Source organism: Thunnus thynnus, chromosome 8, assembly GCF_963924715.1.
Source record: "Thunnus thynnus chromosome 8, fThuThy2.1, whole genome shotgun sequence".
NCBI classification, from domain to species: Eukaryota; Metazoa; Chordata; class Actinopteri; order Scombriformes; family Scombridae; genus Thunnus; species Thunnus thynnus.
Window position 1 is genome coordinate 75,662 of NC_089524.1, and position 25,636 is coordinate 101,297.

Genomic DNA, 25,636 nt, shown 5'->3' on the forward strand with positions numbered 1-25,636 from the left:
ATGAAGCCAAAGGAGGAAAACCATTAACCAACTGACAAAGAAAGACTAAAGGCCCAGTGATAGAAGCACTGGACATATGTGGAACTTTAAGTCAGATAACCTAACTAACCCTGAACCTGCTGCATTTAACAACTGTTTCCTCAACTTACTGAACTTGGCTCCTCGTTTTGGAACCAAAACTAAGGAGATGCTCTGAAGCTAAAGACATTTATGAATACGATTCCTCTTTTTAAAAAAACAATAAAGAGGTTCTTTTGGCACTTCTCACCGATCTTGTTCATCTTTCCATAAGGCATCAACATTCCCAAAAACCTGGAAATCTGCAGTTGTGACACCTGTTTACAAAGCTGGTTAACCAGCAGATGTAAACTAAAGGCCCTGTAGCTTTCTGCCAACACAGGACATGTCTCACTTCACTCAAAGCAATCTAGTTTTAGAAAGCATTAATCAACTGAGACCGCCAACTGTAATCTCACAGAGCAAATGAAGTCAAAGCTTGACAGGGGTGGCGTTGTAGGAGAAGTATTCTTAGATTTACTCATGGCATTTGACTCTGAATCATAATATCCTCTCTCAGTCCTCCTCCCGCTCAGTTTGTTATTCTTATACAGGCAGGAGACTGTAAGATCCTTTCAAATTAATTCATTCATTAGTTAATGCAGTTAACTTTTTAATATAAAAAGGCTGCAGACCATTTATGTTAATTGCCAGTTATGTTTCATATTGTGTTTCAGTGGAATAAGAACACCAGTGAACAGTTGCATCCTTAAAACGGTGACCAGCGGCTACAAAATGTTTATTAAAAGCTAAAATAATGTCTTTATGGTCAGACAATAAACAGTCTTTGACCTTGAATTGAGTAGGAACGGAGTCCAGTGGGAATTATTCCCAGAGTTTCTAGCAAGAGACCAAGCTTTGTTTTTTCCATTAACGTATCTGGTCGATCATCAGTAATCAACGGTTTGATCTATTTCTACGTTTCTGACTGAGAGGAAGGTCGTCAGCTCAATATCCAGAATTTCAGATGTAAGATGAATAACACAATGATGGATCATTTAAAAGGCTTGTTTATTAAAAGTAATGCTCAACAATAATTTGGGATTTTGATCTCTTGATGCGTCTGCTCCTGATTCCAGGATCAACAGCAGAAACAGTTTTAATACTCGTATTGGATTAAATCCAGTAGTGTTGAGTTTAGTTAGATTAGATCTAGTAAGTTCAGTGATTAGCTGTGACAGATTAAGATCTCTTCAAATTAACCTGAAGTTATAGAAAGCAAATCAATGTTAAAATCACCCAATTAAAAATAGTTTAAATTGACGTCACTATGAACATGGAGAGTAAATCTGCCAGATCATTAACGGAGCTGCTGGCAGCTGAAGCCTGTTTATACCAAACACAACATTACTCATTACACAAGTCGGCAGAACATTTATCTCTGACACTCTCCTGGTTGAATCATCAGAACTAAAGATGAACATCTGGGTTGGAAAATATCTGGAGTCTCATTTATAACCGTCGTCTGAATCAGTTGTGACTGTAAAAACACGTAAACTCTAACCCGCAGATGGTGAGACGATGAGGAAGAATAATCCTCACACATTTAATTCCCCAAATATCAAACGTTAATTATATAACATAGACCTGCAGTGTTATTTGTGCTGAGTCATAATAATTATAATATAAAACATAAAAACATAATAATTGTTCCATAAGCACCGTTCAGTTTAAAATGATAAAAGCCAACAAATCAAAGTCTGCTCAGTATCTCATCAGCTGCTGAAGTGATGTCAGGATGATGATAATAATAATAATAAAAATTATTTTTAACTTTTATTTTTGTGAAGCACTTTGTGAATTTTGTTTCTGTGAAAGGTGCAACACTAAATAAACGTATTATTTTTACCAAACAGTATAGCATAAACATAAACATAGAAAAAATAAAAACATAAGCCACAAGTTAAAGTTAACCTACAAACAAAAAGACAAGAGTAACAACACAGAAAAGAACAATCACTAAACATCTTAAGGTGAGACAAAGGCCAGTTTGAAAAGATGAAGCTTCTACAGAGACCAAACATCTGAGGAAGAGTTCCAGTGTTGGAGCCACACAGGTCCTGGTCAGAAGACCTCAGTGACCTACTGGTGATACAGGGATAGAGAAGGTCACTGATGTACTCAGGAGTTTGTCCATGCAGGACTCAATACGTGATAACAAGAACCTTAACATGAATCCTGAAACAGACGGGAAGCCAACGTAAAGAACTTAAAATAGGTGTAATGTGAGTCTGCTGGACTGGTTAACAGCGTTCTGGACCATCTGTAGACGGTTCAGATATGATTTACTGAAACAGGTGAAAATGGAATTATGATATGAAAGCATGAATAATCATTTTGAGCTCTGGTTGTACGGGTCAATGCATCGTCTGGTCAAATATATCTCCAAGATTTCTGAAGTTAAACCATACAGCTGAGGAAAGGGACCCAATACTCTGAGCAACTTTGGGAGCTATGCTGTCGAAAGCAATGATGAGAACCTCTGGCTGGTCGGTATTAAGCTGTAAGAAGTTGTTTGACATCCGGTTTGTCAGAGTTATCAGGCTTAAAAGATACATAGAGCTGAATATTGTCAGTGTAACAGTGATAGGAAATATCACTAAATTTGTTAATAACCTGACCTAGGGGGAGCATATATAAAGCAAAGAGAATAGGACCCAGAACGGAGCCTTGAGGCACACCACAGGAAAGAGACCAAGAGACACAGAAGAACCAGTCCAGGCTCCCTGAGACACCCACACACTGCCTTTCAGTCATTATTCTGTGATCCTCAGTGTCACTCAGCCACATCAGAAGACATCAATAAGTCATTGGAAGCTCTGAACAGAGCGGTTTGGGTGGAATGCTTCTGACAGCGACAGCTTTCTCTAATATTTTAGAAATAAAAGGCAGCTTATAGGCCTGTAGCTACTGGGACTGTATAGATCAAGGTAGTTTTTTTCAGGAGGCACTGAACAACTGCATGTTTGAAGTAAACTGGGACACAGTCAGATAGCAGAGAGCTCTTTATAATAGAAACCAGGCATGGACCAATATACTCAAGTGCATTATTAAGGACGGACGTGGGTAAAATATCAGCAGGGCTGGAGGAGGATTTCATGGTACCCATCAGATCAGGAGAGGAGAGCAGAAGAGGGAATGATGCTCTGACATCTCTAATCCTAAAATTACTGCAGTCCTTATTTGACAGAACAGACACATCAGGAGCTGCAGGAGTGACAATGTTGTTAATAGTGTCAAACAGGAAACCATGAATAGACGTGCAGGGAAGTTGGCTGGAGACCAGTGCCGAGGCTTTGAACTGGGAGAGGAATGGAAGAGCTGGTAGTGAATCTAAATATTTATAAAATGTCCACTACGCCCGCAATAACAAACAACAACAACAACAATACGCCCAAACATACAAACATAAAACAAACATAAAAACATCAAATAAAGTCTCAATAAATCCTTCACTCTGATGTGACTGCAGCACTTTGTTCAGTCTGAATATAATTAATCTGAACTGTTATATTTTCATATTGATTGATGAGTTTGTCAAATATAAAAAGTGATTTCATGCAAATTAAACTCTGACCTTTGACCTTTATGGTGAATCAGGTTCAAAATGTGGAACAAAGAAAAGATCGTAGTCTTAGAAACTCCTCGTTTATTATTTTATTCCCATCAACACGTTAAACCCCCAGAACTCCACAGCCCCCCCGACCCCCCCAAGCAGCACCCCCCTCACCCCCCTCGCCCCCCTCACCCCCTACAGCCCAGCCCCCCCAGCAGCCCCCCACAGCCCCTCCCCCAAGCAGCAACCCCCCCCCAGCACCAGATAAATTGAAAAGCTTCTAGGAGTCGAGGCGTCTGCTGAACTTCAAACTGCGAGTTCGTCACATGACGACAAAAAGCAGATAAACGTTGAAACTGTTTAAAACATCTGAACACGTTCAAGACAAGATCAATCACTGACGATCGATCAGTAACAGCTGATAATCAGATCACTCTTATCTATAAATAAATATCATTTATGTTTGATTCCACACGGACTCCAGGCGGCGCTGTTGAGCCCAGTGCATGCTGGGATATGAGCCCAGTGCATGCTGGGATATGAGCCCAGTGCATGCTGGGATATTCAGATCAGATTTAAATATTGACTGTAAACAGTTTCTGACATGAAATTCACACTTTGCTTCCTGCTGATCGATTTCATCCATCAGTGATTGATCGATTTCATCCATCAGTGATTGATCGATTTCATCCATCAGTGATTGATCGATTTCATCTCTATTGAAAATCGACCTGCAGAGAAAATTCACGTCTGTTTATTCAAAGTTCGAATCTGAGTCTTAAAGCTCAAAAAATACTTAAAAGATATTAAAATTTAATCAACAACTTGTCAGCAGTTAATTCATTTGTCACATTAATTTAATTACTGACATCAGGATTTATTGATCTAAAGTCCTAAAAAATGTAATAAATGATTTCAGTATATCGTCCTGATGGTGAAACAGATTAAATTATATTCTGTAGTTTAATGTAACTTGTTAAACTATAACAGAAACGATATTTGTGTATTATTGTTATTATTTATATTATGTTTGATGCATTGAAGAGATTCAGTAACTACACATGAACTACTTTGAGGGAACGAATGACCGTTAATTATTTGTAGTATTTTTTTATTATTACTAACGTGCACATAAAGTGAAGCCTGCGTTATTAATGTAGTTATGAACAGATTGAAGTGTTTTAAACATTTATTAACTGTTTATAAACTGATTATTAATGATAAACAGGTTGACTTAAAATAATCAAACGTAGACTTTGTGGATTTAATTGATAGTTGCAGTAAGTTTCTCTGTTGAGCAGCAGACTGAAATGTCAGATGTCCGTGTGTCCCTGAAGGCATCGTCATGAACGTCTCTGCTGGTCGTTTCTATGGAGATGAAGTCAGTAAATCTGACGACTGACGCAGGAAGTAAAAAGTTTAAAAGAAGCTTCGTGAAGTTGTGAGAAACGGAAGCAGTGAAGGCAGCAGAGTCTCTTTAAACGGTCAGTGAACGTCTCAGCGTCTCCATGGCGATCTGTGTGAGTGTTTGCTGAGAGGAAGTTTGTACAGCAGTCATTGAGTCTGTCCAGGCTCCGCCCCCCTCCTGGACCGCCGCCGCCGCCTCATGTGCTCCTGCACACACACACACACACACACAAACACACACACACACACACACACGTCAGTCACTGGCAAAGCCCCATATCATCATCATCATCATCATCATCATCATCATCAAAACTTATTTTTCTTCCTCTGAAATTCTGTTTGTTAAACACCTTTAAAGTTTCATCAGATTCAAGATTCAAACACTTTTTTAAAACAACTGATCAATTAATCCAGAAAATAATCAACAGATTAATCAATAATGAAATAAGTTGCAGCTCTGCTTGTATTTAACATTTGTAGAAATAAGAACAGACGCTGTGGATTCATGAGAATAAAGACTCTCGTATATCAGCAACACTCTGATGCGTTCAGGTGCAGTCGGTAGTTTGTGCTCTCAGCTGATTAACAGTGTGTCAGTGATCATGTGATGATTGATCGATACTCACAGGTGATCAGATGCAGGCTGCTGCAGACGAGCAGCGTCAGCGCAGGAACACCAGCGAGAGTCGACATCGCCGAGTCTGACGGGTCCTTCTGCGTCTGCTGAGGAGCTTCAGACTCGACCTGCTTACACTTGTGACTGTAAAACAAACACAGTGAGATGAGTTTGAGACCACGTTGAAAATCTCTAATATTTTTATGTAAACCTGGAAATAATCAGAAAGTTTGAGGATTCAGGAACATTTAAAAACACAAGAAGTTATGATGTTTATTAATATCGTCTCTTTCTTTCTCTGTCAGTATTATAATAATATATAATAATATTATTATTATATAGTTCTGATCTGCACAGAGAGGGACGATACTGTGCAAACATCAGAAACAAGGACGAACACGACTGATGAGTGCGGCAGCTTAATATCGTTTCTGATTATTGAGTGTATTGTTTGGTGCAATATTCCTTATATAATTTGACCTAATTAGTAAGTAATTAGTAATTACTGTGTTTTCAGAGTTATTAGTGTTATCGCTGAAGTGCAGTTTTAATATAAAATATAAATATTTTCTGCTGGAGGCCAGACTGAGTGTGATGTCGACTGTCTACCAGTAGATGGCAGTAAATGATTTATTATTACTAATTGATTCTCTGTAGAAGATATCTGAATGTTGTTTCTCTCACTGTTATCCCATATGCCAGCAATTATCAGGTTATTGATATGGATATATTGATTGCTGTTGATTTAGTTTGGTATTTGATGTATTTTGTTTATTTGTAACGTATTTACTTTGTATTTTAGAACCCACCGACTGCACAGAGATGAGTTTGTGTTGATCGTTGGCCAGTAAATAAAAAATAATTGAGAAAGAAAATAACATTTGTTTTTTCTTATCAGACACTCTTCAGTGGATTTTGTTATAACCAGTCATAGCAAATAGTACTATAATAGTAAATAATAATAATAAAGAGTAGCACCATCTGTGTTTTCACAATAATTAAGATTCTGCACTATTTCCATGTCAGCAATCACATTTAAGCGAATTAGTGTCATTGACCAACTTAACTTTGTAGCAAAGGTCAGATTTCTTTGAGTTGTGATTCTTCTATCGAAGCGATCAGATGACACTCATCAATAACTCCACCTGCAGCCAGTGATCACCTGTTATAAACATGGCTGCCTCAAGTTTCCAGCAGGTCGTTGCTCACTAAGCAGCGTTGTGATGGCTGGAAACATGATGTCAGAACTAAGTGAAAGTGTCAGAAGTCAAACTGTGTTGCTCAGCATCACATCATGGTTGGACTAAAGGTTTCTAAGAGGCTGCACGAAGCTCTAAAACACTCTGCAGAAACTGGATCAGTGCATCCAAAACACCATCAGAAGATCAAAAGTGACCACACCATCAGAAGATCAATGCATCGAGCTGAGTTCCCTGAGAGATAGAAACTTCATCACAGATACAGAATTTGCTAAATAAAGAACGCAAGACTCTAATTAGGAAAAGCAGTGTCAAAAGAAGGCTGCGTTGTAGCGTCTCAGAGGACGAGCAGCAGCTTCTAAACCGCTTCTCAGGAGGGGAAACAAGGCCAAACACTCGGGGTGAGATAAGAAATACCAGCGATTCACAGCAGATGACTGGAAAAAAGTCCTATTTACTGATGAATCCCAGTCTGAGATGTAGAGCAGTAACAGAAGGGTGAATGTGAGGAGACGAACAGGAGAGAGAACGATACCATCAAACCCACAGTCAGACATGCTGGAGGGAATATTCTGGTCTGGGGGGGTTTGACTACTCTGCAGTTGGACACCTGCAGTGAACTGACCCCCCTGACGGGGGAGAAGCAGTGCTCCGTTCTTCAGAGACATGCTGGACCGTCTGGTTTGCATCTTCATGCTGGAAGGATTCATCCTGCAGCAGGACAACGACCCCAAACACCTCAAAGCTCTGCAACAACGACTGAAGACCAGAGAAGACCGAGGAGTCCTGACTGTCCTGGACTTCCCTCCACAGTCACCTCAACCATACTGAACATTTATGGCGGCACTCTGTGACATCACAGACCATTTTCTGACATTTTATAGACCAAACAACTAATCAATTAATGGAGAAAATAATCAACAGATTAATTGATAATGAAAATAATCATTAGCTGCAGTTCTACCAGCATCATGCTAAAGGAACAAACATGCACGTTTTGGCAGCGCAGACGATTATTTTAGGAAAGTGATGTTCGCTCTCTGACCTGCTGGGTGTGCCCCCCCCTCCCCCACCCCCCTCCTCCCTCCCCCACCCCCCTCCTCCCACCCCCACCCCCCTCCCCCTCCCACACATACTCCCACTTCCCCCCCAGTGATGAATCAGCTCTCTGTGTTTTCTCCAAATGACAAACAGCTTCACTGATTTATAAAACCAGCTGCAACACCAGAGAGCTGCTTTCCCTCTAAAGATAAATATATGATAAATATAATACAAATATATAATAAATATATGATAAATATGATAAATATAATACATATATGATAAATATGGTGTATGTGGAGCGTCGTGTTGACTCACAGCTGTTTTTGGATGAACTCCTGGCTGGACTCGCAGGCTTTGGTCTCACTCTTTGCCGCCAGCGTCTCACTCTGAGCCGCCGCCTTCAGGCTCATGCAGGACTGGGTCTGGTGGCGGGCCTGGGTCAGGTTGTACTGCAGGGCGTCTATGTGGTCTGAGGACACAAACAGTCGACACACCTTAAACTACTGAAACTGAGGAAGAAACGCTGTTGCTAACAATGACAATATTAACAGTCTGACATCAGCACAGTGTTGACCGAAAGCTGTCCAACATAGTAACGGTAACCAGGAAGGATCAATTGTGTTCCGTCTATTCTGGACACAACTACATTTCCCATGAGGCCTGTGACCTCCTGAGGAGCTGAAGCAGTTGTGGACTCTCGGACTAGCAGATTAACAGAGTATCAGAGTATCAGAGTGAGTTTCAGCCCTTATAAGGAAACATCATCAGTGTTTTCACAGCGTGACGTCTGTTAGTTACAGAACAGTCTGATGTTTTCTTCTTCTTTGCTGTGTTTGTGCGCAGATTCTGGATCAGCCTCAGTTACATCACTGATAAACAACCAGACAAAGTCAAACAAACAAACTCATCTTTATCTGAAGCTTTTCTCTTGTTTGAAGAAAAATAAAATGTTCACAGCTGATCTGAGCTTAACTAACTTCTAGCTTCTCTCCTGGAGGGGAGGTGACCTGGATGGGTTTAAGGAGGGGTGAGAGACATCAGTGGGGGGGGGGGGGTGCTGTTGTCTTATGTTGTCTTGTTTTGTCTTGTATCTGGTGTCCTTGGCAGGAGGAGCAGATGGTGATGCAGGAAGTAAAACAGGTTGGAGATTAACTATTTTACTCCTGATTTGTTAAGTTCATCTGCCTTAAAATGTTGTCTGTGGTCCCAGAAACAGTTGAAATTGTAAATAAAGTGCAGTGACTGGATGGAACATGCTGTTGTTCAGTGTTCAACAGATCAGTATTTCTGACTGACCACAAGCCTCTGAGGTCATAACAGTGTTGAAAAATGTGGCATCTTATCGCTGGATTATTGTATATTAATGTGTGTAAATAATATGTACATTGTCTATGTGTTGTCGAACAGCTGGAATCTGGAATCTCATTATACAGATATTACACACGTGAGAGTGACTAAAGCCAATAATAACATGATCACGTCCGCTGGCTGCTTCATTACAACAAGTCAAAGATTTTATCAGGTTATTGCATTTCCCATCACTGTGTAACATCACAGAAATAACCGTTTCCCCTCAGTTAGATGGAAGATACATACAGTGGTCACCATGGCAACGTGTGTCTGTGCAGCAAGTTGCAGCAATATTATGGGATTTATAAAACAATGTGATTGGTTGGAGCTGAGTCACATTACTCAGTATCTGAATTGACTTAACAGACTCAGTTTCTGTGTTTACAGTCTGAAGGCTGAATGTTGTGCATCATATCTGTGTAAGAAAACGACACCATCATAGTTTCTACTTTGTCTTAAAACAGCAACGTCTCACTCTGACCGACAAGTCTCGTCCTCACTGACAGTCGGACGTTTCATACATGAGTCTCGGAGTGACTGAGATCAGTGTTTTAACTTTCAGAGTGATTCTGAGACGTTTGATAAATATTTCTCAGCACAGACTGGAGACATTTCTGAGCTTTCTGCTCTGAGACGCCTGCTAACTGTAACTCCTGTTTGAGTTGTTGTTGAGCAACAGACTGACACGTTCTCATGAAACCCTGAGAGATGTTTATCACACAAAGCTTCCCTCTTATCTCCCTCATACAGGAGCTCATGGCTTTCCTCTCTCTGTTCTAACAGGAAGTCTCCTTCATTAAAGCCTCCGTGCTTCCCGGCAGGCTGTTGGAGGAAATTATTAAAGGAAAATACCGCTTTGTTTTAAAAGAAAGGTTCTTATATCATACTTCATAATGCAGAGCTGCAGAGAAAACTTTCCTACAAATCATTTTGTCCCATGTTTACACTTCAGGTGAAATAATCAACGTTTTTAAAGGAAATATTAATATCTGATTCATGATTTTCATCATAGATGGCAGTCAGGTTAGATGCTGCTGTCATGTAGCTGTCGCTGTGTGATTTCTCACCTGATCTTATCTCAGAGGCAGAAATGAAATCAATTCAGCGGGATGTTATCTTGTCCTTTTAAATGACATGAAATAATCACAGCAAAAGTCACACCAGACATTAGAGACGTTACAGTCACAGTCAGCTGGAGACCGACAGCAAGACAAGAGAAGAAGAAATAAAGAAGGTAAGAAAAGACGATCTGTTCTTCAGCGTAATTGATGACATTAAAATGCTTGTTGGTTGTAGAAGTGCATGTGTGTGTAAGAAGTCCAGGAGGAACTCCTCCCTCACTGCTAGCTGTTAGCTGTTAGCTGTTAGCGTAGCTCTGTGATCCTGCAGTGTGACGTCACTGCAGTGATTCCTTCATACCAAAGTCCTGACAGCTGCTGTTATATAGACTCTACACAGTAAGGGAGCCTAGTCTGGACTTAGTTATTAAGGGTCTACATATCTCTGCTGCCCTTTCTGACCGTTACTGTGTATTTTTTTAAATGACCATGTCTGCTGACTAAACCAGAACTACACCCGAGGTAATCAGAAAGCACATTATTCACCCAGGCTTTTACACCAACACCAGCTCTGCCTTCAGTTCCTGTCAGTGATCCTGTAAACAGTTTCAGCTCTAACGTAGTGGATATTATTGATACCTTTGCCCCCATAAAGAACAAAGCTGTCGCTGGTAAGAAGGCACCCTGGAGAAATACGACAACAGTAAAGCTCCAGAAAAGAAAGTGCCGACAAGCAAAACGCAGGCAGCGAAAAAACAAATTTCAAATTCATTATAACATTTAAAAAGAGAAATTCTACAGCTATAACCTGGAACAGCTGACTTCCTGTCACTTCTGTCCTCCTTTGACCTCACACAGGTTTCCACCCCTCCACACACAAAACAGGAAATACTCTGCATCTGATTGTGACTCAGAACTGCTCCACAGCTAATCTGGCTGTCCCCCCTACATCTGTCTGACCACCTCTTTATTCAGTTCATGATCACCTCACCTGAACAACCTCCTGTTCCACAAATGGTCTCCTTCCACCACAACATCCGGTCCCTCACATTAATAGGAATTCACATAATTCCTATTACTGGATTACACACCATTAGAGAAAAATGTCCTCACTAGATGTCTCTCTGATAGTGTTGTAGATAAATTTAAGGAAGCAATTCCATCAGTACTGAATTCACTGCCATGTCTCAATACTACAGAGGACTCTTATGTTAACTTTAGTTCCTCCCAAATTGATAATCTTATTGATAATGCTGCAGGCTCATTACGAACTACACTCGACTCCATCGCCCCCTTAAAAAGGAAGATAATAAAACATAAGAGGTTAGCTCCATGGTTTAACTCCCAAACCTGCAAATTAAAGCAAACATCATGAAAATATGAAAGGATTTGGTGTTCCAGCAAACTAGAAGAATGTCGCTTAGTCCGGCAAGATAGTCTTAAAACATATAGGAAGGCCCTCTGTAATGCCAGAGCCGCCTATTACTCAGCATTAATAGAAGAGAATAAAAACAGCCCTAGGTTCCTTTTCAGCACTTTGGCTGACAAAGAGTCATAACTCTATTGATCCATGTATTCCTATAGCTCTCAGTAGTAACGACTTTATGAGCTTCTTTAATGATAAAATTCTAACTATTAGAGACAAAATTAACCATCTCCTGCCCTCAACAGGCACCGTTCTCTCCCCAAACACAGGAACCTTGGTAACGGCAGTAAATCCTGACATATATTTGGACTGTTTTTCTCCAGTAGACTTGTCTGAACTAACTTCAATGATTTGTTCAGCTAAACCATCAACCTGTCTCTTAGATCCCATCCCAACTAGGCTGCTTAAGGAAGTCTTACCCTTAGTGAGCACTTCTTTACTAGATATGATCAATCTGTCTTTAGTAACAGGCTATGTACCACAGTCCTTTAAAGTAGCTGTAATTAAACCTCTTCTTAAGAAGCCTACTCTTGATTCAGGTGTTTTAGCCAATTATAGACCTATATCTAACCTTCCATTTCTCTCTAAGATCCTTGAGAAAGCAGTCTCTAATCAGTTATGTGACTTTCTACATAACAATAGTTTATTTGAGGATTTTCAGTCAGGATTTAGAGGCATCATAGCACAGAGACAGCACTGGTGAAAGTCACTAATGACCTCCTAACTGCATCGGACAAAGGATTTGTCTCTATACTTGTCCTGTTAGATCTTAGTGCTGCATTCGACACAATCGACCATCAAATCCTTTTGCAGAGACTGGAACATTTAATTGGCATTAAAGGAACTGCATTAAGCTGGTTTAAGTCCTATTTATCAGACTGATTTCAGTTTGTACATGTTAATGATGAATCCTCTGTGAAGGCAAAAGTTAGACACGGAGTTCCACAAGGTTCTGTACTTGGACCAATTCTATTCACCTTGTATATGCTTCCTTTAGGTAATATTATTAGGAAACACTCCATAAATGTTCATTGTTATGCAGATGACACCCAATTATATTTATCAATGAAGCCTGATGAACCCAATCAGTTAAACAAACTCCAAACATGCCTTAACGACATAAAGACCTGGATGACCTGCAATTTTCTACTACTAAACTCAGATAAAACTGAAGTTATTGTGCTTGGCCCTAAACACCTTAGAAACACATTATCTAATGATAAAGCTACTCTGGATGGCATTACCCTGGCCTCCAGCACCACCGTAAGGAATCTGGGAGTTATCTTTGATCAGGATATGTCCTTTAACTCCCACATAAATCAAATCTCAAGGACTGCCTTTTTTCACTTACGTAATATCACAAAAATCACATCCTGTCCCTAAAAGATGCAGAAAAACTAGTTCACGCATTTGTTACTTCTAGGCTGGATTATTGCAATTCCTTATTATCAGGCTGCCCTAACAAGTCTCTAAAGACTCTCCAGCTGGTCCAGAATGCAGCTGCACGTGTTCTGACTAAAACTAGAAAAAGAGATCACATTTCTCCCATTTTAGCTTCGCTGCATTGGCTTCCTGTAAAATCTAGAATAGAATTTAAAATCCTTCTCCTAACTTACAAAGCCCTTAATGGTCAGACACCATCATATCTTGAAGAGCTCATAATACCGTATTATCCCACTAGAACACTGCGCTCCCAGTATGCAGCTTACTGGTGGTCCCTACAGTCTTTAAAAGTAGAATGGGAGGCAGAGCCTTCAGCTATCAGGCTCCTCTTCTATGGAACCATCTTCCAGATTCAGTCCGGGGTGCAGACACCCTCTCTATGTTTAAGAGTAGGCTTCAAACTTTCCTTTTTGATAAAGCTTATAGTTAGGGCCGACCAGGCTCACCTTGGATCAGCCCTTAGTTATGCTGCTATAGGCCTAGACTGCTGGGGGACTTCCCATGATGCACTGGGCTCCTCTCTCCTCCTCCTCCTCTCCATCTGTATGCATTCATGTAACATCAATGCATGTCACTAACTTTGCTTCTTCCCCGGAGTTTTTGTGCTTTCTTGTCTCTCAGGAGACCTTCAGCTGCAGACCGACTGCTGTACAGCATGACGCTGCAGCTATTATTATTACTGTTGTTATTGTTGTTGTTGTTTGTTTTTATGCTTCTCTGTGTCTCTCCCTCCTTTTTTCTCTCTCAACCCAACCGGTCGAGGCAGATGGCGCCACCTAGAGTCCGGTTCTGCTGGAGGTTTCTTCCTGCTAAAGGGGAGTTTTTCCTGCTGCTGCTCGTGGAGGAATGTTGGGTCTCTGTAGATTAAAGAGTTCAGTCTAGACCTGCTCTATGTGAAAAATGTCCTGAGATAACTTCTGTTGTGATTTGGTGCTGTATAAATAGAATTGACTTCACTACGATGTACGTGCATTCTATGGTCATTTCCAATATTACTTACTGTTTAACAAACTGGTTGCAGGCTCACACCACTACTGTAAAACCATTACAGTCCTTATATGAACGAACACTGAAAATCCTTGACAAGAAATCAGTACATTTACATCATTGCCCAATATTAAAAAAATATAACTTGCTAAGTTTTGAAAAGATGATTAAATATGTTGATAAAGATGTCCGTCTTATGTACAAGACTATATATGACTTGACTTCTCCTGCACTCAGTTTGTCAACATAAAAACAACTTTATATTCACAAGTTCACAAGAGGTGCAGCTGTTTGTTGTTTCCTTCCTTTTCAATTCAGTGCCTTATACCTTGTTTTTTATCTTTTCATCTGTGTTTTCTTTCTTTAACACTTTAACCACGAAAATCTCTCTCCCTATTTTTTAATTATCTTTCCATCCTCCTTTCCTTTCTTTCTTTCCTTCTCACAGATGTTGCAGCTGGTTGATCGGTGAGTCATGTTTTTACTTTAGTCACGTGAACTGTAACTTGTAACTGAGTTTATTCTATAACTTTCTCTCTCTGAGTTGAACACATTTGTATTTTTTTCAACCCACCAATCGTGTGTGTTTATTTACTCTGAGTCACAGGTCGCCATGGTGACAGGGGGGGAAAATGCAGCTAAGAATACCACTGATGGCTGGTGGAGAAAGTCTCCTTTCATGGCAGTGATGCAGTTTTTCCTACAGAGCACAGTTACCTTCCTGCAGGCCGAGCCGAGCCGTGAGGTTGGTCTCCGTCTGACGGAGCTGCCCCACCTCCTCCAGCAGGGCGCTGATGTTCCCGTTCAGGACGAGCTGCAGGACAAAACAAACACACCCAGAGAGAGAGACATGTTAGAGACATGTTAGAGAGAGAGACATGTTAGAGACATGTTAGAGACATGTTAGAGAGAGAGACATGTTAGAGAGAGAGACATGTTAGAGACATGTTAGAGAGAGACATGTTAGAGACATGTTAGAGAGAGAGACATGTTAGAGAGAGACATGTTAGAGAGAGAGACATGTTAGAGACATGTTAGAGAGAGAGACATGTTAGAGAGAGAGACATGTTAGAGAGAGAGACATGTTAGAGACATGTTAGAGACATGTTAGAGAGAGAGACATGTTAGAGACATGTTAGAGACATGTTAGAGAGAGACATGTTAGAGAGAGAGACATGTTAGAGAGAGACATGTTAGAGACATGTTAGAGACATGTTAGAGACATGTTAGAGAGAGACATGTTAGAGACATGTTAGAGACATGTTAGAGAGAGACATGTTAGAGAGAGAGACATGTTAGAAAGAGACATGTTAGAGACATGTTAGAGACATGTTAGAGAGAGACATGTTAGAGACATGTTAGAGACATGTTAGAGAGAGACATGTTAGAGAGAGAGACATGTTAGAGACATGTTAGAGAGAGACATGTTAGAGAGAGACACATGTTAGAGACATGTTAGAGAGAGACATGTTAGAGAGAGAGACATGTTAGAGAGAGACATGTTAGAGAGAGACGTGTTAGAGACATGTTAGAGACATGTTAGAGAGAGACATGTTAGAGAGAGAGACATGTTAGAGAGAGACATGTTAGAGAGAGACATGTTAGAGAGAGACGTGTTAGAGACATGTTAGAGACATGTTAGAGAGAGACATGTTAGAGAGAGAGACATGTTAGAGAGAGACATGTTAGAGAGAGAGACATGTTAGAGAGAGAGACATGTTAGAGACATGTTAGAGAGAGAGACATGTTAGAGAGAGAGACATGTTAGAGACATGTTAGAGAGAGAGACATGTTAGAGAGAGACATGTTAGAGACATGTTAGAGAGAGAGACATGTTAGAGAGAGACATGTTAGAGACATGTTAGAGAGAGAGACATGTTAGAGAGAGACATGTTAGAGAGAGAGACATGTTAGAGAGAGACATGTTAGAGAGAGAGACATGTTAGAGAGAGACATGTTAGAGAGAGACATGTTAGAGAGAGACATGTTAGAGACATGTTAGAGAGAGAGACATGTTAGAGAGAGAGACATGTTAGAGAGAGAGACAGGTTAGAGAGAGAGACATGTTAGAGACATGTTAGAGAGAGAGACATGTTAGAGAGAGACATGTTAGAGAGAGAGACAGGTTAGAGAGAGACATGTTAGAGACATGTTAGAGAGAGAGACAGGTTAGAGAGAGAGACATGTTAGAGACATGTTAGAGAGAGAGACATGTTAGAGAGAGACATGTTAGAGACATGTTAGAGAGAGAGACAGGTTAGAGAGAGAGACATGTTAGAGACATGTTAGAGAGAGAGACATGTTAGAGAGAGAGACATGTTAGAGAGAGAGACATGTTCAGGGAGGTGAAGTCTCTATTTTAAGCTGATGAGCTTGTTCTACTGTCTCCTACTGAACCAGTAGGTTCCAGCAGCAGCTGGACAGAGTAGAGCAGCGCTGTCAGTAGTAAATATTAAGAAAACTTATGTCATGACTTTTCAAAAACGCCCCAGATGTCAGGAGAACAAACATCAGTTTACCACAAATAATCATATCACTGAACATGAGTTAGGGTTATGAGTTATAGCTACCTTGGTGAAACCAAGGCAGTGAAGGCACCCAAAGAGCTCAAAGAGCTGCTGATAACTAACATTCAGAAGAGAGCAGTCGAACGTTTTAATCTCCTTAAATCCCTAACCCTAACCCCTAACCCTAACCCCCTGAGACACCCTCCACTCAAAGGCCTCCAAACCAAGAGCTGAACCCAGAAGAGTCCCCTATGTCAGCTGGTGCTGAGACTAACTGCCCCTCTCAGACACACTCTGACCAGTCTGACCAGTCTTACACCAGCACTGCTTTCCAAACACCAATCACAGTCAACTAAAGTATAACATAATGTACAAAAACCAGTCTGCTTTGATTATAGATCAGACTGTTATCTAACAAGTGCAGACTTAGTGACAACAACCTGCTGATCCAACAAGACGACACAAAACATCACAACAACCAAAAGAAAACATGTGGTGACCGTTGGACAGGTGAGGCTGAAAGAGATGCACACACACACACACACACACACACACATGCATAGGATATACTGTATGTATATAATTCATATATATCAATCTTAATGTTTTTTTAATGTTCATATTATTGTTATTATTTACTGAGAGAGAAAGAGAGAGAGAAACCAGGAAGACGCCCTGGAACATCTTCAAGGACCTCTGGAAACTTTTCAAGGACTCCAGGAATCTTCTCAAGGACCTGTGAGTGCTCATGACCCACAGAACATCTGGGGGACCAACAGAACCCCATCAAAGACGACCGGAATCCTATCATGGACCAACAGAACCCCATCAAAGACCACCAGAACCCTATCAAGGACCAGCAGGACCCTACAAGGGACCAACAGAAACCTATCAAAGACCAACAGAACCCCATCAAGCACTAACAGAACCCTATCAAAAGCCAACAGAACCCTATCAAGGACCAACGGAAACCTGATTAATCTCTCAGGGGCAGCAAGGTGAGATTCACTGATCCAAACAGCCCAGTGTTGTTTCCTGGATCTGAGCACTGTGATGCATCAGGTTCTGTCTGGTTCTGTCTGGTTCTGTCTGGTTTCAGTCACTGATCTCACCTCACAGAAGGATTTTAACTAATTGTTCTTTGACTCATTTTAAAGTTTGATCTCACAGCAAACGGTTCAGGAGTTTCACGCTGCAGGTCGAGTCCAGACAGGCTGTCTGAACACCTGCTGCATACAGGAAGTGATGAACAGGAAGTGATGAACAGGAAGTGATGAACAGGAAGCATCCAGTAGCTGTGTGCTGACTCTGACTCTCTGTGGTTTCCTGCAGACACATCTAACAGCTTCACTCTTATTTCTGTTTAACTTTGGTACTTTGCCAACTATTAAATTAATCACCAACTATTTTTATAATTGATTTGTCATTTTTAGTCATTTTTTAAGAAGAAAAAGTCCAAATTCTCTGAACATGTTTATTTATTTTTGACTTTTTGTAAACTGTTGTAAATGTTTAATCATAATACTTTTTAAGGAAATAAACTAATTAAATAAGTTGAGACACTTTTTAATGATCTGTATTGCTCATTATTACATACAAGAAGGCAGCTCAGCTGTCCACATACTTTTGGCCTTGTAGTGCATCCAGATAACATCATGAATCCTCAGAGGGGAAAGTCATGTGGTCAGAGCTGCAATGATTAGTCTATTAATTGATGAATCAATTAGTCAATCAACAGAAACATATTTTGAAACTTGAACTATTTTGAAAATCAATTAGTCTGTTAAGTCATTTTTTAAGCAGAGATGCCAAATATTTGTTCTTTGTGTGACATTTGAAGACGTCACCTCCAGCTGTGGGACATTTCTCACTGTTATCTGACATTTTATAGACAAAATCATGAATCGAAAATGAAATTAATCTTTAGTTGGGGGGAAAAACTAAATGTAAATTATTATAAAACACGACCAGTAAAATAAATCCACTCCTTCAAAATATCACACGACACCTGTAAATATCAGATGTGTGTTTCAGTCCCACTCTGAGAAACAACAGTCACATATCTACCCAGCATGCAGTGGGCTAACCCCGGTGTGTTCAGGTGTGTTTGTGTCAGAGCAGCAGAAACAGTTCCAACAGTTAAAAGGTTTCAGTTTTGTGGGAATGATGCAGACTATCCATAGACTAAAAAATATGGACGTAGTCACCGTGACGTCACCCGTTGGTTTGTGGACGGCCGTTTTGAAGCCTCGAGTTTAGTGATTTGACCGTCACCATCTTGGATTTTTGGAGCCAAAAGTGTATAAATATTTGGACGAGAGGGTGAAGCTGACCCTAACGCTAGCTGTTAGCTTGGTTAGCACTGTGCATTTACAGTCTATGGTTAACTGTGATAATGCTAATGCTAATGCTAATTTCTGCTAGCGAGGCTTAAAACCATTAAAACTATTGAAATTTTATTCATTTATTAAATTCACTTAAGAAGAACATCTGACTCCTTTGAGGATCTTTTATCACAACCAAACGCTGAACAAAACTTTTTGACCAAAATGTTACAATTAACTTTCATGAACTGAAAACACACTAAAATAGCGAAGACTTGGGTTATACTCTGTGAATCTGGGGTTACACTATGGTTACGTTATGTAATGAAAAATTGTTGTTGCTGCTTTATCGTCTATTTTACTCTAAATGGGACCATAATTTACTAAATGAACATCATGCTGTATTGAAGAAGACTTGAAACTCGTGATTGAGATCATAAACTCATTAGGAAAGTTTTTACTGAGGTAATAAATCAAATGAGAAGTAGGATCATTTTCTCATAGACTTCCAAGTCACTTCCGTATTTATTGGCTTCACTTTTCAGACTCAGAGCTACAAGCTTGAGACTATCAGACGTCCTGAGGGATTAAATGATATCAGAGAGTTTCTAACCGCTTGATGAGGAACTCAGGAAGAGTTCAAGAGACAGAAAGAAGAAATCTAACTGGTTTCTGTGGTACTTTCCTGAACGTCTGAATAACTTCCTGTTAACAACACACACAAAGATGTCCATTTAGGAGTGAGTGGTTATTTCTGTATTTTTACAGGTGTAACTCATGGATGAATTATCAGAACTGAATACTGGAGTCACAATAAAGGACAGACTCCAGAAGACACACAAGTGTGTCAACGAAAATATGCTGGTTTCAGCAAACTGAAAAACTTTTTTTGAAGACATCCCAAAATATTGAAACGAGAATTTTAATTTTTTTCTGACATTTTTTTGTCCAAAGCATAAAAAGGTTCAAACACACTAATCAATGAGATACTTTCTTTTAATTTAATTTAACTCAACCTCTGCTGTGATGAAAGGACCAAACATCTCTGACTGAAACATCTCTGACTGAAACATCTCTGATTGTACTGAACAAGTTCAATCAAATAAAAATAAAACAATCTCATTGATTTGTGTGTGAACCTTCTTGTGCCTCGACCTTTGACCTTGACTACAGGTGATATCACCTGTCACCTGCACCCAGAATGCACCTGTGAAAACACCTGTAGCCAATCAGATCACTTAAAAATCAGAGCTTGAACACTATAAATAGGATTCAGGTTTGCTCTTCGTCCACACTTCACACTTTCTATAAGTCTGCATCTCTGCAGACTTTGCCTGAGGGAATTACCCACAGTTCATAGCGTTGTAATTAAACCAGCAGTAACTACAGGGTTACCAGGGGAAGCCCGGAGGCGTTAACAAAAAGAAACAGTAAACAAACTGGCACGTGGTTGTTCAGCCTGGCATAGTGGGAGCACTGGTATGACTAAATGTACAGAGAAACACTACATAACAAGGATTTAAGATACATAAAAACACATGAAATCTGAGAAATGCAAGCAGATGTTATATTACATTCCCAGTTTATTCATCAATCATTTCTATTAATTTTTGCTTAATGATGCTGTTTGACAAAAACGAGTAAATGTATTATTTGACAATCTTGTCCTCTCTGTAAGATCCTGGAAGATGTTTAAATCAGACTTGACTGTCCTGCACATGATTATTTTATGTTTTTTACACTTTGTTTAATGTATTATGTACTTTATGAGTGAGTGGTTTTACTATTTGTCTTTTTCTGTTTTTGTTTCAGTGAGCTCAAGTTGATATTATGATAAAGTATTGAATAACAAGTCCCAAACCCACAATCATACGTAACACGTTTTGGTGTTGTCAAGGTAACGAGACATGTCTCAAAGTGCTGTCCCATTCCTGTTAAAACCATTTTGAGCCCTCGCAGCCAATTACAGTCAATCAATTACCAGGTGATGTCAATTAAGTCCATGAGGGTTCAGGGTTCAGGGTTCAGGGTTCAGGGTTCAGGGTTTAGGGGGGACACTGGGATTGGGCCTTTGGTGTGCACAGCAATGGAGGCCAATTTTGGAGAGAGAGTTAGAGGAAGGTATTCAAGTAAGAGGAGCACGAGGACAGGAAGATGAGGAAGAGGAGGATGAGGATGAGGATGAGGATGAGGATGAGGATGAGGATGAGGAGGAGGAGGATGAGGATGAGGAGGATGAGGATGAGGATGAGGATAAGGATGAGGAGGAGGAGGAGGAGGAGGATGAGGATGAGGATGAGGAGGAGGAGGATGAGGATGAGGATGAGGAGGAGGAGGAGGAGGATGAGGAGGAAGAGGAGGAGGATGAGGATGAGGATAAGGATGAGGAGGAGGAGGAGGAGGAGGAGGAGGAGGATGAGGATGAGGATGAGGAGGAGGAGGAGGAGGATGAGGAGGAGGAGGAGGAGGATGAGGATGAGGAGGAGGAGGATGAGGATGAGGATGAGGATGAGGATAAGGAGGAGGAGGAGGAGGAGGAGGAGGATGAGGATGAGGATGAGGATGAGGATGAGGAGGAGGAGGATGAGGATGAGGATGGGGATAAGGATGAGGAGGAGGAGGAGGAGGAGTGGTGAGAGGACAAGTCAGGAGAAATAAACATGGTTGTTGCAAACAACTGCAACACTTCATCTGACAACAACATGAACAGAGTTAGTTTATCCACACTGACGTCGACTGAAGCAGCTTCAACTGAAGCTGTAACTGCAATATGCTCTATTTTGTTTACAGTACAGTAACTATGTTCATGTTATCTTCAGGTAAAGTAATTGTGTCTGATACTGTTATGAGTATTGAGAATAAACACATTTATTTGTTTCCCCATTGTATTTGTGTTCATAGTCTATATTTACAGCAGGACTCTCGATAACTGTTTTATACTCAGCACATCAGTGAGCAGTTACATGTGGAACGAGATATTTATTTGATGTTTGTGTGTAAAGTTGTGATGCAAAAATACTATTTTTAGAAGAGTTTATATAGTTTTGAATGAAGTGTTTGTTTTTGCAAGGGATGTAAGATATTTAGTGTTGTATGTGTAGTTTCAGTTCGTGTTTCAGTGAAAAACTGTAAACTGTGTTTCTGTCTGTTCAGAGTTTAAACATTCAGCCGGCAGGAGAGAAACGCTTCACAGTTTAAACATTCAGGAGGGAAACTCTTCTTCCTCCCTGGAGGGAAAATAACAAGTCGCCAGAAATGGAAACACTTCAGTTAGAAGAGGAGAAGAATCCTGCTGTTCATTTTCACACTCAAACACTAATCTGACCTCTGATCAGTGTGAGGAGTTGTATTCTCTGACCTGAGGATGGAATATCCTGACCTCTTTCTGTAGCTGTTGTTTATTGATCTCAGTGAGATACATGTTTTTCTGAGGACAGCTGGAAGCCATTAGTGATTTGGCAAGATGGGCGGGGCTGCTTTGGTTTGAATTTTGGCAGCTGGACTGAAATAAAACCTATTTTCAGTTTGGATTTTTAACTGGAGTTTTTAGGAATACAACACCGAAAAAAACAAGTTATTTACTCTCCTCTTCACTTTTTATCGCATTTTCTAACATGGATGCAAATTTTAGCCACACGTTTTTAGCTTGTGACCCTCAAAAACTGACTCTTCCCTCTGAGATTAGTATAGATTAGTATTTGGAAATAAAAAGGTAAATGTATCCAGTAATTCATGATTCAGACATTTCTTCTGAAGAAACATGTTTTCTTGTTATTTTGTTTTTTTTTCTATCCTGTTGACCATCTCAGATTTATTGTGAGACCCCCTTCAGTGTCCCGACCCTCAGGTTGGGAACCACTGGTCTAGTGTGGAAGAATATTGGATAATTTGGCACAAAATTCAGTAAAGTTAGCTGAGCTGAACATCAACCAGATTATTTTAAAGTAATACTGCAAACATTTGCCAAACCCTCGTACATTTTAATATCATTTTAATATTTAATTTGTCTGCTACGGAAACATATCTGTTCTGTAATTCACTTCCTGTATTTTCCTCTGAGAGAATATCATTATGTAGCTGGAGTTTTTGTTTCCATACAGCAAATCAAATGTTGCGATAACGTATCTTTCTATCATCAGTAGAGCCTGATAGCATCCTGCTACACAACACAAGAGCCACGGACTCTGAACAACAACCACATTAGCTTTCCTGCTAAAGTCTCCTTCTTATCTAACTTACAAACATGAACACGCGTCTTGCACCGTAGCTTGTTGAACGAACTGCCAAACAAACAATTCCTTCACCGCTAACGTCAATTAGCAGCTAGGTAGCTAAGCAGCTGCTCAGCTGCAGCACATTAAACAACATGTAAACATACCTGCAAATGTCACTTCGGACCCTTTAGATGCTGGTTTGGTACCTACTGCCAACAACACGCTGCCTGTCCATGACTTGGAGATACAGCAGTTTGTTTACTTTTTCTCTGTTCATACAGTGTGACACTGGTTAGCTGCTAGCTGCTGTCAATCAAACACAGACACCGACACGCCCCCCCAGTTGCTGTTAATCAAACTCAGACTCTGACACTCCCCCCAGCTGCTGTCAATCAAACACAGACACCGACACGCCCCCCAGCTGCTGTCAATCAAACACAGACACCGACACGCCCCCCAGCTGCTGTCAATCAAACACAGACACCGACACGCCCCCCAGCTGCTGTCAATCAAACACAGACACCGACACGCCCCCGGCTGATTGAGACAAAAAGGAGCATTTCTGATATTTTCCCAAAGAAACTTTTTCTTGCTGTGGTTGTGAAACTATGAAAACATTTAAAAACATTATTTCTGACAGCACAGAGGATTTAAGTTTGACCTCAGTTGGACTTTAACATCATGATATTGATCTCAGTCGTATCTCTCAGACCAGGCTGATGTGTGTGTTTGTTTATTCCCAAACACACAAAAAGCAAAATCCAGACAAAGAAACTAAAACTGCTTCAAACAGGACTTTCATCTTTAACCTTGAAAACTAGTTTCCTGCTGGCCGATAAAGACGATACACTCTGACAAGAAGGACTCGTTGTTCTTTTCTTTTACAAAGTGAAAAGTCTGCTTATGATCTCAGACACTCACACACTAACAGTTTGTTTGGATCTCATTGATTGTTCCTGTTATAAGATCCTGAGTCTCACTTGTAAAACACTCCTGTCAGCAGACTGAGTCTGTTTCTTTAATGAAATAAATCCTTAAATTGAAGATCAAAACCGTGTTTACAGTATTTTTAGTGTATGACTGAACTAACTCTGCTCTGTGAGTTCACACGAGGAGGATAAACTCACGTTTTCCTGGCGGCACCCATCCAGCGTGGCGTTTGTGGTGTTGAGGTTTGCCAGCAGCAGCAGGTTTTCGGCTATCAGGCGTTCCTGCTCCTTCCGCTCGTTCTCCACCTGCTCCTCCAGCGCCACCTTGTCCTTCTTCCACTCCACCTCGGTGTCCTCCAGCTTCTTCCTCACGCCCTGCAGCTCGGCGCGGCACTGGGCAGAGCTCTTCAGGTCCGGAGACGTCGCCCACACCACGATGACGATGAGCGACACGATGGACCAGATCGCCAGCAGGGCCAGAACCACGTTCCTGGCCTTTTGGGAGGAGGCAGCCGTCATGATGAAGATGAGGAGGTGATGGAGATGAGGATGATGAAGACGAGCTGTGGAGCTGCAGCTGCTCTCAGAGAGACTGTCAGGTTCAAGTGAGCAGGACTTTCCCTTCACACAGGGAGGGGCTGCTCACAGGGAGGGGCCCCACCCTCCCTCACAGGGTGACAGGAGGACGGCAACCCCACCCCCCCTTCACATGGAAAGTTTCATTTCTGTGTAAAGTATGTGTGAGTTCAGTGTGTGTGTGTGTGTGTGTGTGTGAACACTGAGGCTTTCCGTTTCTGTTTCCAGCGTTGCACCAGTGAACCTGGATGAACTCTCAAACAGAAAATATGCGGATGTTTGGCAGCGGGACAGTTAAAGGTTTCAGGCCAAGAAATGAAACTCAGAGAGAAACACAAACAGAAACAGACGGAGAGAAGAAATGAAACAGAAACTCAAACACAGACAAAGAATCAGAAAGAGAGACAAAGAGAAGAGAATAAAGGAAATAAAAAGACAAATACACTCAGAAAGTGGCTTCTCACTCTTTCCTGAACTCCTGCCAGCTGCTGGCACACAGCTGGCACAGGCCACGCCCCCACCCAACTGTCTGAGCTGTGATTGGCTCAGTGTGTGTTCATGGGCAGAGCTAAAGTCTCTCCAGACTCCTGCCAGCAGCCAGCGGCCTCCTCCGGCTCTGAGCCCTGACTCACTTTGGACTGACCACACCCCCCAAACAGATCACTCCCTGACCATCACAAACTAATCAATATTTTCATCATTGATTAATCTGAAGTAATTGATTAGTTGTTTGGTCCATAAAATGTCAGAAAATGGTGAAAAATGTGGATCAGATGAAGTTCTCAAATGTTGTTTTGTCTACAACTCAAAGATCTTCAGTTTACTGTCAGAGAGACGAAAGAAACCAGAAAATATTCACATTTAAGAAACTGCAATCAGGGAATTTGGACTTTTTTTCTTTAAAGTGGCTCAAAAAGATTAATTATCAAAACAGTTGGTG

At 40.8% G+C, this 25,636-nt stretch overlaps 1 protein-coding gene across 1 annotated transcript; it reads right to left on the reverse strand.

Moving 5' to 3' along the window:
• Nucleotides 1-3,997: 3,997 nt before the first annotated feature.
• si:ch211-1a19.3 (protein GOLM2) lies at nucleotides 3,998-24,820 on the reverse strand. The gene is made up of 5 exons (XM_067595965.1): nucleotides 24,319-24,820; nucleotides 14,864-14,960; nucleotides 8,198-8,351; nucleotides 5,650-5,783; nucleotides 3,998-5,227 (listed from the first exon to the last, which is right to left on the reverse strand). Coding segments are annotated over exons 1-5 (708 nt in total). The 5' UTR covers nucleotides 24,640-24,820; the 3' UTR covers nucleotides 3,998-5,225.
• Between the last annotated feature and the right edge of the window lie 816 nt (nucleotides 24,821-25,636).

Bases quoted from the DNA above. Each gene is read 5' to 3' on its own strand.
- si:ch211-1a19.3 (XM_067595965.1), bottom strand. From the start codon at position 24,639: ATGACGGCTGCCTCCTCCCAAAAGGCCAGGAACGTGGTTCTGGCCCTG. The intron at 14,961-24,318 runs GTGAGTTTATCC...TTTGTCCTGCAG, and splicing joins ATGGGTGCCGCCAGGAAAAC to CTCGTCCTGAACGGGAACAT. The intron at 8,352-14,863 runs GTAACTGTGCTC...TTGTGTCCTCAG, and splicing joins TCGGCTCGGCCTGCAGGAAG to ACCACATAGACGCCCTGCAG.